Source organism: Carcharhinus amblyrhynchos, chromosome 24 (genome assembly GCF_965287045.1).
Source record: "Carcharhinus amblyrhynchos chromosome 24, sCarAmb.v2.hapA, whole genome shotgun sequence".
Classification (NCBI taxonomy): Eukaryota; Metazoa; Chordata; class Chondrichthyes; order Carcharhiniformes; family Carcharhinidae; genus Carcharhinus; species Carcharhinus amblyrhynchos.
Window position 1 is genome coordinate 21,091,753 of NC_137347.1, and position 15,239 is coordinate 21,106,991.

The 15,239-nt window shown below is 40.7% G+C and overlaps 1 protein-coding gene across 2 annotated transcripts in view; it reads right to left on the bottom strand.

The window, feature by feature from the left end:
* LOC145357999 (protein argonaute-1) overlaps positions 1–15,239 on the bottom strand; it is a 115,169-nt gene that overhangs the window by 74,910 nt on the left and 25,020 nt on the right. Inside the window, exons 2-3 of one of the 2 annotated variants that reach the window (XM_080211668.1) lie at positions 5,676–5,862; positions 2,804–2,924 (exon numbers count right to left, since the gene is read on the bottom strand). In XM_080211668.1, coding sequence (XP_080067794.1) covers positions 2,804–2,924; positions 5,676–5,862 — 308 coding nt within the window. The remainder of the gene's footprint in view (positions 1–2,803; positions 2,925–5,675; positions 5,863–15,239) is intronic. The other variant, XM_080211669.1, reaches the window with a different exon arrangement.

The following is a 15,239-nucleotide window of genomic DNA, read 5'->3' on the forward strand; positions in this document are numbered from 1 at the left end:
CTATTTTCAACTTTCCAAGGAAAGAGTGGTCCACCCTCAACAGGTTCAGGACCAGCCGCAGCCCTGCTTGGCCAAAGATGGAGCATTAGTGCCAGCCCCCTATGTGCCTGTGGGAGAGAGCAAACTATGCACCACAGCATAGAAGAGTGCCCAATCCACAGCCTCAGCAGAGGCCAATCTGCACTCGACACACAGGACTGGAAGAAACTGCTTGGTTTAGGGACTTTTTAAATTTGCCAATTAAATAGTTATCAACGATCAACTGATCAGCTTGATTTTAAAGAATGCACAAAAAGCCTGAAAAATATGCACCCTAAAACCAGCTTTGTGCAACTGCTTACTTGCTTAATTAAAGTATGTAAATACAAAATTGGAATATGATGGTAGTGGGGTGGATGAAGAGACATCTAATTGGAAACTCTGGATAAATTAGAATTGTGTCATTTAAATTTAAGCAGGAGATAGACACACGTTTAATTAGTAATGGATGGAGAGTGGGTAGGAAAGTGGAGCTGAGGCAGGGACAAGATCAACCATGATGGTATTGAATGGTGGAGCAGGCTGAATTGCCCACATATTCTCCTTATGTTCTTACATTTACAGCTGGGATACCATGTGTGACCCATCAACAGCAGCCACTCAAGCATAAGAATATTGCTAAATTAGATGATCATGTACATTATCTACAATAATAACCTCTGTGTCTTTAATATAGGAAAAAACCTCAAGGTTTCACAGAAGCATAATCAGGCAAAGACTGCCAACAGACCAAAGATGATACCAGGATAGGGGGCTTGCTTAAAGAAGGACTAAGGCAGAGAGCTTGGGGATTTACTTCCAGAGCATAGGGCATAGGCAGCTAAGGTCAAAGACAGAGAGAAGCATGTGGGAAGTCATTCAAAGAATGTAGAATTCTTGGACAGTTGTAGGGCTGGGGAAGGTTACAGAGGTAGGGAGGGTAAAGACCACTGAAGAATTTGACACAGGGATGAGAATTCTAATGAAGACATTGGCAAACTGGGAGCCAATGTAGGTCAGTAAGCACAGGGGGTGATCAGCAAGCAGGATTGGTGCAGGTTAGGATAAGGCAGCCCTGTCTGTGATGTTCAATAAGAAGTCTCACAACACCAGGTTAAAGTTCAACAGGTTTATTTGGAATCTCAAGCTTTCAGAGTGCTGCTCCTACATCAGGTGAGTCAACCTGATGAAGGAGCAGCACTCCGAAAGCTTGTGATTTCAAATAAACCTGTTGGACTTTAACCTGGTGTTGTGAGACTTCTTACTGTGTCCACCTCAGGCCAATGCCAGCATCTCCACATCACGGGATGTTCAAGTTTATGGAAGTTGAAAATAGGATGCTAAGTGGGATAGCATTGTCTGGTGTTGTCAGAAGCAGTGATGAGGGTTTCATTCACAGGTAAGCAGAGGCGAGGTGAAGATAGGCAGCCTTTTTAATAGAGAAGATATGGAGTTAGAAGCTCAGTTTAGGTTTGGAAATAATGTGAGAGGCTATGGAATTGTTGCCGATGGCATGGTGGTTGAGGTGAAGGTGGAAGACAGTGGCTTCAACCTTCATTACTGTTAACTGGGGAAGACACTCAACTGAAGAGAATGTGTTTGAGGTAGTGATTGTGTTGAGAAAAAGGAAATGCAAGCTATAGCGTTGTCACCATACACGTGAAAACTGATGTCAGATCCTGCGGAATGAGAAATGGCAGGAGGGGTTGAAAACTCCAGAGTACAGAAAGAGGCCATTTGACTCATCAAGTCTGTACTGATAACAAACCCTTCCAGGCTCTATCCCCTTAATCCCACTACTAGTCCCACTGACACTAAGGGACTACTTGGCATGACCAGTCCACCTAATTCACACAGCTTTGGAATGTGAGAAGAAACCGGAGCATCTGGGAAGCCTTGCAAGAGGTTCTCTGGATAGAACACGATAGGTAAGATTGGAAGCAAGAGTAGTTCCACAGACAGACCCAAGGGGGAATGTGCAAACTCCACAATGACAGTTACCCAAGGCCAGAATTGAACCCATGTCCCTGGCGCTGTGAGGTAGCAGTGCTACCCATTGTGCTAAATTACACTGTGTTGCACTGAGCCATGCAGGCTCTACTGTCAAACTGTTCTGAGTTATTTGATTACACTTTTTTGATGTGTTTTGGGATGTTTTTCCAAGTTAATGACACTGTATAAATTCAAGCTATTGTTGAGTTAGTCAACTCAGCCATTGGCTGTTCACTTCAATGTCTGTGGAGTTGGGGGAAGTTAACACAATTATTGGAGTTTTCACTCAATCACACTTCAGTATCTCGTACTACCATGAATGCTGGGTGCGAGTGCAATCAGGTTTCCTGTGATGGTTCTTCCAATTAATTGCTGTTTGAGATTACACAAGAACAGCAGACACTTGAATGAGGTGGATCCTTTGTGAAACTATAATCACTGCTGAAAACCACTGCAGTCGTGGATAAATTTAGTAATTGTATAAAGTCTGAAGAAAAGAACATTCAGAGCATTGTTACAATACTGCCGTGTGTTTCACCAGAGTGTTTGGTGGGTGTTAAAGCAGCGGAGTGAATCCCAGCCAATTATTTCTCTACACTCTAGGCTGGAAATATTAATTGTATTAACTATCTCTACATCAGCTAACAGAGCACACATCACGAATCACCATAATATCTTCTAATTGTTAAAGCTCAGGTTCTACAAGGCAGTTTTGAGACTTAAACAGAATTTCCACTTGTAGGTTGAGATGAAAGACTCTCCCCAACAAGTGATTAGTGGCATTTTCTCATACCCGATCCTGGCCAATGGGCAGTAGTGTTGCTGTATAAATATTCTTCTTCCCATCATACACTGGCTTCCTGTCTCCAAAGATCTGAGGTTTGAAATGTTGAACCATGTATTCCACTACTTCCCTGCAAAACAAAAGAGGTTCAAAAAGAGACTTTTCTAGGTCACTTTTAATCATCTCCCTCTTCATAAAGCACATGCTTTTTTTGAACCTTAATACAATTTAAAAAGGCAAAATGGTCAAAATGTATTAATTGGAGGCACATTTGGCAATGTGTTATTTACTTTTGTTATAGCGACTGCAAGAATCCACAGAGATCACACTTAAAGTTGAATGTGCATGAAGCGGACTTGTGACTTGCACCGACTACTGCTTGATTGTAAAATGTGCGCCTTATAGTACTATATTATGTATTCCTAGGTGTTTGTAACGAGAGATCACACCACACCTTAGAAGGTGGAATAGAAATCACTGAATAGCAAGAAATCACTGAACAGCAATGGGATCCTTGGATGTTTTACCTCTTTTTGTTAATTTGAAAAGTGGTAGTTTCAATAGGCATAAGATTGATTCAGACACAATAAAGTGCCAAATTATTTGTATTGTCAAGATAAGCCATTTCATCTTTCCTGACACATTATTACTTTCTGAATTTTCTACGCTTGTGATTTTTAAACTAAAATTTTCAAATTTGATTTAAATTGGAGCTCTGTAAGCTTCCTCAACCCTCTGAGATGACAGCACCCCTACAAGTCTGGCTTTTTACAAATTCCTGATTTTAATTCTCCATCACAGGCGGCTGTGCCTTCAATTGCTGAGCTCTAAGTTCAGGAATTCTCTCCTTAAACCCTGTCGCCACTCTACCCTAAAGTTTTTGGTCAAATGTCTCTTTGTGACTTGGCATCAAATGTTGTTTGATACAGCTTCACTGGACATTTTGAAACTGCTATAACTGATTTCTAAATCAGCCAGTTTTAAAAGTCTAGCACAGTTAATAAGGAGATTTTTTAGATCGGAGATTATTTCAAATACCAACAGTTTACAAATACATTTATATCACTAATGATAAGAAGCATCATGCAATTAGATGGAATTTTACTGCTACACTACTTTAACTATTCTCATTCATCTTCAAAGCTACAAAACGTCTCAAATTCACAAACCATTGCCAAACAATATTAATCAATCAATTTCTTTTTCACAGAACCTTAAAAATAGTATAATATTAAGTATTATTATTTACATAAAAACAATGTAGCCCTATTCCTTACATTGCCTGGATCCTCAATGAAATACTTAAAAGATGAAATCTCAGAATTGTTATGGTATGGAAGGAGGCCATTTAGCCCATTATGTCAACACTAGATCTTCAAACAAGCATGATGACTCAGTGTCTTTCCCCTGTACTCTTGCATGTTGTAAGTCTTTATGTATTTCAATGTTTGTAATTTAAGAATGGTGTTCCGGAGTTGAGCTATGAGGAGAGGCTGAATAAACTAGGCTTGTACTCATTAGAGTTTAGAAGAATGAGGGGAGATCTCATTGAGACGTATAAGATGATGAATGGGATGGATAGGATAGAGGTGGAGAGACTCTTCCCGCTCAGAAAGGACAGTAGGACTAGGGGGCACAGCCTCAAGATAAAGGGGGGGGGGGGCGGTTTAGAACGGAGTTGAGGAGGAACTTCTCCACTCAAAGGGTGGTGAATCTCTGGAATTCTCTGCCCGTTGAAGTGATGGAGGCTGCCTCGCTAAATATTTTTAAGACGCGGGTTGATGGGTTTTTGATAAGCGAGGGGATTAAGGGTTATGGGGAGAGGGCGGGAACGTGGAACTGAGCCGCGACAGATCAGCCATGATCTTATTGAATGGCGGGGCAGGCTCGAAGGGCTGGATGGCCTACTCCTGCTCCTATTTCTTATGTTCTTAATGTTGGTTTGCAATTTTAATATAATTTTAATTTAATATTTCTTTTAATTTCCCCATCCACCGCTTTCCTGTTACCTGCTGAATTTGCCTATTTTTTGTTCCTATTGGATTGCCATACGTTTCCATGTTTTTAACTTGGTTACTTAGACTTCATATGAATTTTTGATGCAAGTCACACTTCAGTGCAGCCTTTTGGCTACAAACATGTTCTTCAGTAAAATATCACTATTTTATAATCCTCTGAAAATAAACAAAACGTGATATGCTGCCATCAGGAAATCAAAATAAACGGCAATTTTTATGATTTTTCAAATTCATTTATGGAGTTGAATTTTACATTGCTTCTACAGTGAACAGGGAACTATAAATAATACATATATTAATCCCAATGTTATACTGGTGTACAAGTGCATTTGGTATTTACCAGTATCTATATGGAGCTCAAGAAAAGACATGGACGTCTTTTGGCTTGTTATTAATGTTGCTCATAAGTGATCAATAGAGGGAGTAATTCTAAGTTTGATTAGGGGTCTATATGGCTGTGTTTCATTAAGTGATCATTCCAAAATGCTAGGCAAGTTGCCAATAACAAATGCAGGTCTTAAAATTTTGGATTAAGTTAATAGTGCACACAGCTTTCCTAATAATGCTTAAAAATATACGTTAAAGAAAATTATGCATGCATGGCCAGGAGGCAAACAATCTACTGTGCCATTGAACTGCCTTTGAAGATTATCATACAAAACACCTCTGTTTGGATTTATTATTACTGTAATAAAATGTACTTGGGCTTATATCATTACATTTGACACTGAAAACAACATTAAATAGTTCTCAAAGCAAATTAGACATTAATATGACAATGAATGTAATCCAAATTGCCAAAAGTGCAAAAGCTGTCCTTCAAGTCTTTATACAGTAGAATTATTGTGCAGACCAAATGGTACCTGTTTACTCTCCTTGGACATTTGTCTGGCTTTATATCCACCTCATAATGGTAAACATCGATTTTTGGAATATCGACTTCAAAGTAGTTGGCTAATAGTTTAATTGGCTTGCCAATTGTTCCTATCCCTGGTCGTCGTGGTGCTTGGAACACCTGCTGCAGAGGTGGCACATATGGGCCAACTGCTGCTGAAAAAACAAGAAAGAAAAGTTCATAATCCATCAGGGGTTGCAGACAAATCTTATAAATACAAGGTATGCAACCAAATAATCAGCAATTACACAAGAGAACCAAACAAATAAATCACAACCCATTACCACAGAAACATTAAATTGGCTGTTTTCTTCGTGGTGGTGACTTTTTTAATACTATTGCTTCAGAGTCGTATATGCGCTGAATCAGTAAAGTTCTCTATTCTCTACCGCAGAGGGCTGTGGATGCTCAATGACTGAGTATGTTCAAGGCAGAGGTTGATAGATTTCATACCAGTGACATTGAGGGATACAGGGATAGTGCAGGAAGATGGAACTGGGCAGAAGACCAGCCAAGTTAAATGGCAGACCAGATTTGTGAGGTCAAAAGGCTTACTCCTGTTCCTATTCTTTACTCTGGAAGAGTGAATTAATTTGTCGTTACAACTACACACCTCATTGTCTACATTGGTTAACAGCCAAAACTGTATCAATAATTGGGAAGAACATGTGACAGACGAGGGAATAGCTTTTAAAAAAAAACTTACATTCGAAACAGTGATGATTCAGAGACGGATCAGGCTTGGTACACATGCAATCACTTGCAATTTGTAATCACATTAACACTGAAGCACTTGTTCAAAAATCTCAAAAATGCAGCACACCACAGCTTATTAATGTACATACAAAAATCCCTAACTAGATCTGTCCAATGCATTTTTTGTACTAACAATGCAACACAGGAATGACCAAAAACAAACTGGCTTACATACTTCCAACGGCTCTCCATGGTCCAGTGATTTAAAAATCTACTGCCCACAGATGAATAAGGCAAAAAGCATTTGAAAACTGATGGAAATTTGCAGTAATCTTAATCTGTGGCAGAAGTATTACTGAATGGCACCATCTTATGCAGAGGAGAATGACCATGAGCTTTAAAAACATCCCACACAGAAGATTATGATGCAATGAACCTACACCTGTTTCAAAATTCCAAGGTAGATATGCTTTGACTTCAGTTTAGTATGCCAGCTTGTCTCTCTCTGTTGGTAATGATGAGTCAGAAGGTTGGTGAATCAAGCCTCACGTCAGGACTTTGAACAAAATCTAAGCAGACAGTTCAACGCAACACTTTGCCGTTTTATCAGGGTTATTGCCCTTCAGGTAAAATGTTAAACTAAAGCTCTGCTTGCCTATTCAGAATGATATTGAGGGTCCTCTGATCCTATTCAAAGAAAGCAGGAAATTTTCCCAGAACAAGCCAATGTTATTTCTTGACAAAAGGCACAAAAAGATCAATATTTAGTAAACATTGTTATCTGGCACTCCACCAACCCGAATTTCTGATATTCCCTTAATATGAAGTCATTTTACCAACTTGAAGCAATTCTGAAGTTATCTGGAACCTGCACTTACTTACTCTATTATTTTATACTTTGTTTTTATGTACTGTTGAAGATTAAAAGTAAAAAGAATACTGTTCTGGTATTTCCTGAGTACTCACATATTAGTTTGTGCTACAAGTATTGCACTGTGTTTGATTGTTAAATGAAATTCTCTTTACAGACATCACCCATTTCTAGTGCATGCTGAATAATAAAGATTTTACTGCAAGATCAAATTCAATGAAGTGCGGTGAGGTGCAATGCAAATACAGGACTTTGTTTTGCTTTGAACACCAATAATCTTCTCAATCCTGTTAAGAGAATCTTCAGAAATCATCTAAATTTGAGGCAAAAGAGCCCCGTATTTTCTGTTTTTATTTCAAATTTCCAGCATCTGCTGCATTTTGGTTTTATAGGAAAGTTAACATCAAATCATTCAATAAGATCGTGGCTGATCTGATTGTGACCATAACTTCACATTCCTGCCTATCTCACGACAATGTTTTACTCCTTTGTTCAAGAATCTATCCAGCTCTAGACAGGGGATAGCTACCTTGAATATGGGATAGTCCCAAAGCATTTGATAAGGCACTGCACAAAAGGCTACTTAATATGCTATTCCCCAAAGCATTGGGGAGTAGCATATTAACATGGATAGAAGATTGGCTAAAAAAAAAAGCTGGGTAAGAGAGGCATTTTTAGGATGGCTGTTATTTCAAAGGGAATAGAGTATAAAAACAGGGAAATCTAAAAGCAGGAAAACTATACAAGGCACTAGTTAGACCATAGCTGGAATCTTGCGAATAGTTTTGGTTCCCTTAGTTAAGGAAAGATATACAGGGATAGGAGGCAGTTCAGGAGAGGTTCATCAGATTGATCTTGGGAATGGAGGGATTTTCTTATGAGAAGAAGTTGAGTAGGCTGGGCCTGTACTTACTGGGGTTTAGAAGAATGAAAGGCATCAAGTAACATCCAGGATCCATCCAGAATTTCACCAAAGCCTCTGCACTTCAATAACAGATATACAGGATTCTTAAGGGGCTTGAGGATAGATGCTGAGTGGTTGTTTCCTCTTGTGGGAAAATCTAGGACCGGAGGTTATATTCAAGAAGCTTGAAATGCTACAGCATACGAGGCTATGAACCAAGTGCTGAAAAATGGGATTCAAACAGATAGGTGCTTGATGGCCGGCGCTGACATGAACGGCCTCTTTCTGTGATGTATGACTCTAAGTTCACTGTGAAATGAATTCAAACATTGTGGATTTTACTTCATTTTTGGGCAGCATACCCATGTGAGCTAATTACCACTTTGTATCTTTTTGCAATCTAATGAAATGCAGATAAGCAGCAATAATAATAGCCATTTACTCAAAACATTGAGCTGAGCTAAAAGGTGGCAGGTATCATCATCCAATTCTGAAGGCACCTTCCTTGAATGGCAATCATGAGAAGATTGATCTGGAAATTCTTGGTGTGTTTATTCAGCCTTTGAGAACAATGGAACCAGAACTCCCATCTTGGAGCAGCAGTAATACAACCTCCTAACCTCCACTAGCCTGAGGCACTTCCTCAGTAGAATCATCACAAAAAATTCCAGTGGGACAGATAACAAAAACACCCTCAAGTATAAATAGGGTATAGCTTGTATTTAAGAAGGTGTGTAGAGGTGACCTTTGTGCTTTAGCAGTGATTGTTGCTAAATTAATCATGAAAGTAGGGGACAATGGGGCTGCTAGTTTTTCTAGCTGCATGTTTCCTGCTTTCTATAGCTCCTTGTGGAGCATCCTAATGTTTCCACATTTCAGGTCAGCAAATTGATTCCCCAGGAGAAATCCAAATTGCCCCATCTTTATGCAGAGAAATAAAACAAAATTGGAATGCCTTCTGTGCCATTTTTATACTACTTACCTGGAGAATGCCAATACAGTTTAATTCATTCTCCCCAGAGTATGTTTATCATGACATGCCGATTCAGCAGATTACAAAATATGACACAAATACCTAACATTATGCCTGAAAAGCAATGAGTTTAAATATTTAACTTCCCCAAACATTAAAATCACTAACTGCAACTTTGAAGTAAACCTCAAACATAATTCAACAATGGAAGCGTCAGCATTTTCATGAGCTCTGACTACTTATTTTTAAATATTTTTTTTAATCCTGATACACAGCCCATAATTATTCGATCTTGATGTGTATAATCTATGCTATATTCCTGGAAGATCTTGGCTGAATTTTGGCATAGGGTAGCTGAGTTAAGTCAAGAAAATCTTTGTTTGATTGAGGTAGTCAGAGGTGGCCAGGGTAGGCCCCAGTTCACTGATGAATGGGTCTATGCTTTGGTGGTGCTGTTGGCATCGAAATGAGTGCCACCATTAGGTGTGAAGTTGTGGATGATGGTCTCGGCTGCCCAGCACAGATTTTTGGTGCTCATATTGATGAACTGCTAGATATCCTAAAAAAGAATGGATGAAGCAGAGAAGAAAATCCGGTCAGTCAAGTGGGCAGCTACCTTGGTGAAGGCTCACCTTCAGTATTTGGAAATCCTGCTACATGTTATGTCAAACATCCTGGTTAATACAGAGAGATGGGGTCCGGGGAGGAGTAACCTGGGGCTAGTCTCCCGATAGGAGCTGGGGATGAACTCATGGCCAAATTTCAGAACTGGTTGCTATGTTTTTACAATCTGAATCTGAGGGCTGGGCATCGAGAACTTGATGGAGCACGTTGTATCTGGTCTTCGAGGCTTGGGTTTGCCAGAAGACTCTGATCACTGTTTTACATTGTCTTGTCCTCGTTGTGCATTGAGAAGGGTTGGAGGCGACCGGAGGTGTCAGGTCCTTGTCAGAACTTTGGGATGATAACATGGCAGAGGTGCAGAGGCTTCGGTGAAACTCTGGATGGATCCTGGATGTTGCTTGATGATCTTGTCTTGACTTTGGCCTTTTCAAACTCTGTGGATGATCATATTATCCTGTAGTTCATTATTAATCCTGAACTTTGTTTTAATCATAGAAACCCTACAATGCAGAAGGCTATCCAACCTAACGAGTCCACACTCACAACAATCCCACCCAGGCTATATCCCAGTAACCCAACAATTTACCCCACGAATTCCTCTAATTATGTATTGCAGGACACTAAGGCGCAGTTTAGCATGGCCAATGCACCTAATTCGCACATCTTTGGACTATGGGAGGAAACCGGAGCACCCAGAGGAAGCCCACGCAAACACATGGAGAATGCGCATGCTCAACATAGACAGTGACCCAAGCCAGGAATCGAATCCAAGTACCTGATACTGTGATGCAGCAGTGCTAACCATCCTGCTGCCCCCTTTCATGAGATTATAATCCTGATTTTGTGATATTGTCTTTTATCCCATCAAGACTGTTTGATACATGAGCACAGAGGCATTTGTCACCTGTTATCCTGCAAAAATATTTCTATTTTTTTCTACTATTCCAAAGGAAGTACTTCCCAAAGCAAGTACCCGCAAATCCTCAGATTCTCTTCTGGCTAATATGAGTTGCCATGTTACTCTCTGACTGAGTAGTGACCCATATGTTTACATGCTTGCTGCATGGATGTTGGGAGTGCAATACATTATCTTTATGCTACTCAAAGCTAGAGGCCTGCCATTGGCTGGTCGAGAAATAGATTTGGGTCAACAGGGATGATTCAGTTGGTCAGAACCGCAGTCATTACTCCAGCTTTGCTCAAAAGGGCTGGAGGAAAAACAGAAATTATGACAGGAACAGAAATTATGGAGCACGTGCACTATTACTCCCAGCATTCATGTTAGGTAGCGTTTGCCAAGTTTAAAATGAGTGAGTTGTGTAGTGAAGAACTTGGTCATTCGTCTTGAGGTTGCAAAGCTAAATCTTCATGCTTCTTTCCAATTGGGAGCAGATTTCCTAGGAATTCGTAGAACCCCTACAATGCAGAAGGAGGCCATTCGGCCCAGCAAGCCTGCACTGACAGCAATCCCACCCAGGCCCTATTTCAATCTCCTGACAGTAAAGAGCAATTTATCATGGCCAATCCACCTAACCCGCACATCTTTGGACTATGGGAGGAAACCCACAGACACGGGAAGAACATGCAAAGACCAATCACCCAAGGCTGGAATTGAACCTGGGTCCCTGGTGCTGTGAGGCAGCAGTGCTAACCACTGTGCCACTATGCTGCCCCAATTCAAACATGCAGGTACACAGTTTATTTCAGGTAATGCTGCCCTGAGGTTTAGCCTCAAAATGTGAGCAGCCAACCACATATTGTTTTGAGAATTGGCAAGATTTCTGATGCATTCTTGCCTGCTTTCTAAGCTGAAAAACCTGCTAACACATTAGAACAGCACCTGAAACATGCCCTTTTGAGTAGTTGAGCCCGTACCTAGATAGCTGGCCATAATGTGTGATGGTCTCAAAGTTGCTCAGGTGCAGAAGGTTATTCTGCACCTGAGTCCACACCTGCAGGGGTTCAGGCTGAATAAACTAGGCTTGTACTCGTTAGAGTTTAGAAGAATGAGGGGAGATCTCATTGAGACGTATAAGATGATGAATGGGATGGATAGGATAGAGGTGGAGAGACTCTTCCTGCTCAGAAAGGACAGTAGGACTAGGGGGCACAGCCTCAAGATAAAGTGGGGGGCGGTTTAGAACGGAGTTGAGGAGGAACTTCTTCACTCAAAGGGTGGTGAATCTCTGGAATTCTCTGCCCGTTGAGGTGGTGGAGGCTGCCTCGCTAAATATTTTTAAGACGCGGGTTGATGGGTATTTGATAAGCGAGGGGATTAAGGGTTATGGGGAGAGGGCGGGAATGTGGAACTGAGCCACGACAGATCAGCCATGATCTTACAGAATGGCGGGGCAGGCTCGAAGGGCTGGATGGCCTACTCCTGCTCCTATTTCTTATGTTCTTACGTTCATTCTTATGGCCATAGTTGTGGGTCTGATGAACAGACCAACCTGCTTGAGCTGCTGTTGTAGCAGGAATGATGGTGACACTTATTGTTTAGCTTACAGAGAGGATACAGGTTGCAGCAGAGGACTTAGAGCCATGTCTTAAAACGTAAATCCCCTCCAACCCCATGGATTCTCTCTTCTCTTCTAATTCTCTCCTTAAAACCCATCTCTTTCATGCAAACTTTTGTTCACTTGTTCCAATATCTCCTTCAATTCAGTCTTAATTTTATCCCCTTATGCACAATGTAACTGCAACTTATATATTCAATGAATCTCCTAGAATGACTTCTTCTTCCATACTTACAAGGAGCCTCCTGCAATGCCTTTGATGTCCACCCCCATGTACATTCTGCATCTCAGTAACATTATCTTCATGCATGAGGTCAGTTTCTATTCATGTGGCACTACCTATCTCTCTGCAACCATTTTGGAGTTCATAGCAGGGTTAGTTGGCTGTCATTTTGATTGAGTCAGAGGAAAACCAGAATCTCCTGCAGCAAATTACCAGCAAGGTAACAGCCACTTCTGTTCGAAAGAAACACATCTTTGCCTGAAATCAGTGGCTTTCCTTCGCTGCACACAGACTGAAACTGCAGTACACAGACATTGGGTCACACTCACCCCAAACTGAATCATAAAACCCACTCTACCTGCACAAATCACACAAGGTCCAAAACATCATTGGATTCCATTTGGTGTTCTTTGAACAGTTGAGAGTTTGTATTTTTGCACTTCTAATATGGTGTGGAAGGAACGAACCTTTAAAAAAATGTCAAGCATTTCTATTTGTCAAAAAAGTTTGATCAAAATACCTCCAGGCCAACTGTAATATATATTTAAATATTCACTGCTCAATTTGCCACTTGGTAGGCTTAGTCTAATGTAAAGCATTGAAGAGGCAACATAAATAAAAATTTAACAAAATACTTGCACACTGGTGATGTAAATAAATCAACTAAATTACTGCAGCCAAAGCTGTAGCAAGCACTCTCCAATAAACACAATAAAGCTGGCAGAGGGAGCCACTGGAGAAATGGCTTCTCTTTGTAGCTTCAGACTAGTGTGGGGCTGCCTTTTCCTCACAGCTCCTGGATACAGAGGTCACACATACTTCACCTCTCCATGGCAGAGGCAGCTAAACTCACACTTTGTTATGGAGATTTCAATGATGGGACAGGGGCCGTGTGTCCCTCAGACACAATACACTCACTCAATGGTGCAAAATCTGCTCTTCATTAGAAATGCAGCAGCTTGGGACACCAAGCAGTTGTTCACACGCTGCACTGGTCTCTGCACACTAAAGTTCCTATGACACTCGCAACTACTGGCAATGTTTTTAGGAAACCCATTGGGCAAAAACTTCTAGTCTGAGGAGAAATAAAATGTCAGGGAGAGCTAGCGAACACAAAACACCTCCCCATGCTTTAAAAGATGAAAAAATGCTGAATATTAAAAAATTATGGGCTTTTGTTTTTAAAAAATGCTTTGTTTGCTACAACTTAATGATATATCACCTTTAAATTAGAAAATGTTTCCAAGGACTTTCTAAAAGTAAAGAAACATTCAATAGTTAAAAGCTTGCATCTGTGGGCACCAGGTGATGATAAAAATGTGATCAAAAACTTGCTCCAAAAGTTTTAAAGGATTGTTAAAGTTGCAAAGAACAGACAGGGAGTTCAGAGAGCGAGTTATTTTTCTTATATGCTTATTCATAAAATCTGTAAATGTACACTGCAAAGCATTTCAACTTGAAAATTCCAGGAAGTACTATAAATTTTGACTTGTTTCCATACAGTATAATCTATTCCTGCATGTCTAAATAATTGTAATTCTCTCAACATTTAAAATAGACATGTCAGGTACACAGCCTGGGGGCAAAACACTGATTTGAAAAATTACACAGAAGTGGAATATATTTAACTTTCCTTCATACAGAATATTCTTCTCTAAGCTGCCTCAGTACAATTTCAATACTATTGATATTCGAAAAGTACATTTGACATCCGCACACAGCCAGAGAGGTTCTACAAAGTTTTCCAGTCCCTAGGTGTACAGAACTTTCAAACAAGTGCCAAGAAATATATTTTCTTGGTGGCTGTAATGAGAAAGAGACAACTGTTCACTTCCTTCTGGAATGTGCCATTGCAAAGGTGATCTAGAGCGAGAGGCAATGGCTTTTGTTAAGATTCATCTAGAGCAGCTGTGATGCAGACCTCTATGCTTTATAGGCTTTTCTCGGGGAATGTACATCAAGACAAACACCAATGTTTTGAAAGGCCTTAAGACAGTGACCTTTCTCCATTGCAGCAGTTGCCCCAAATTTCAGTGCACCCCTCAGCATGTAGACCTGGACCTTGGAATGTGCCAATCTGCAACACTCAGTTGTGGACAACTCTTTGCACTAGAAGCCAGCAAGTTTCAGGCAGACCAAAGAACCTCTTTCACTGAGCTGATGATCCTCCAGCCAAGTTGATGTCTGTCTTGGAGTGCGTCCCTGGGAACAACCTGTGGAACACAAAGTCCAACGTCATGGAGCTGCTCCAGATGAGCTCAATAAAAGCCATCTCATCTTTCTCCAGACCTTCGTAGCAAGGCACATTCCACAAGGTGGTGAATAGTCTCTTTCCCACCACAGCCACCTCAAGGGCAATGTGCAGAGCAGGTGAGGCTCCCAGCTTGTTGAAAGGGTCTGACAAGAGTGTCTTTTTCACCACTAGACAAGATATGTTTTGGTGCTTGTATGAAAGTTTTAGCAATGAGGGATTCTGTCAAATGACTGACTGACTGCTCAGGGAATCATTGTTAGGATTTATTATCTCCTTTTACCCCTGCAGGGCCTCTTGAAGATTATGTGCAGACCACTGCCTGATAGATTTGTGCTCAAAGGTGTTTTACTGCATAAGCATTTCCACAAGAATAGTTGGGTGGTACAGTCAAACTGCTCAGAGGGGTAGAATCTCAGCATGCAGTGACACTTGGTGTTTGTGCTCCAAGGTGGCCATCAGGATTAGGGTAAT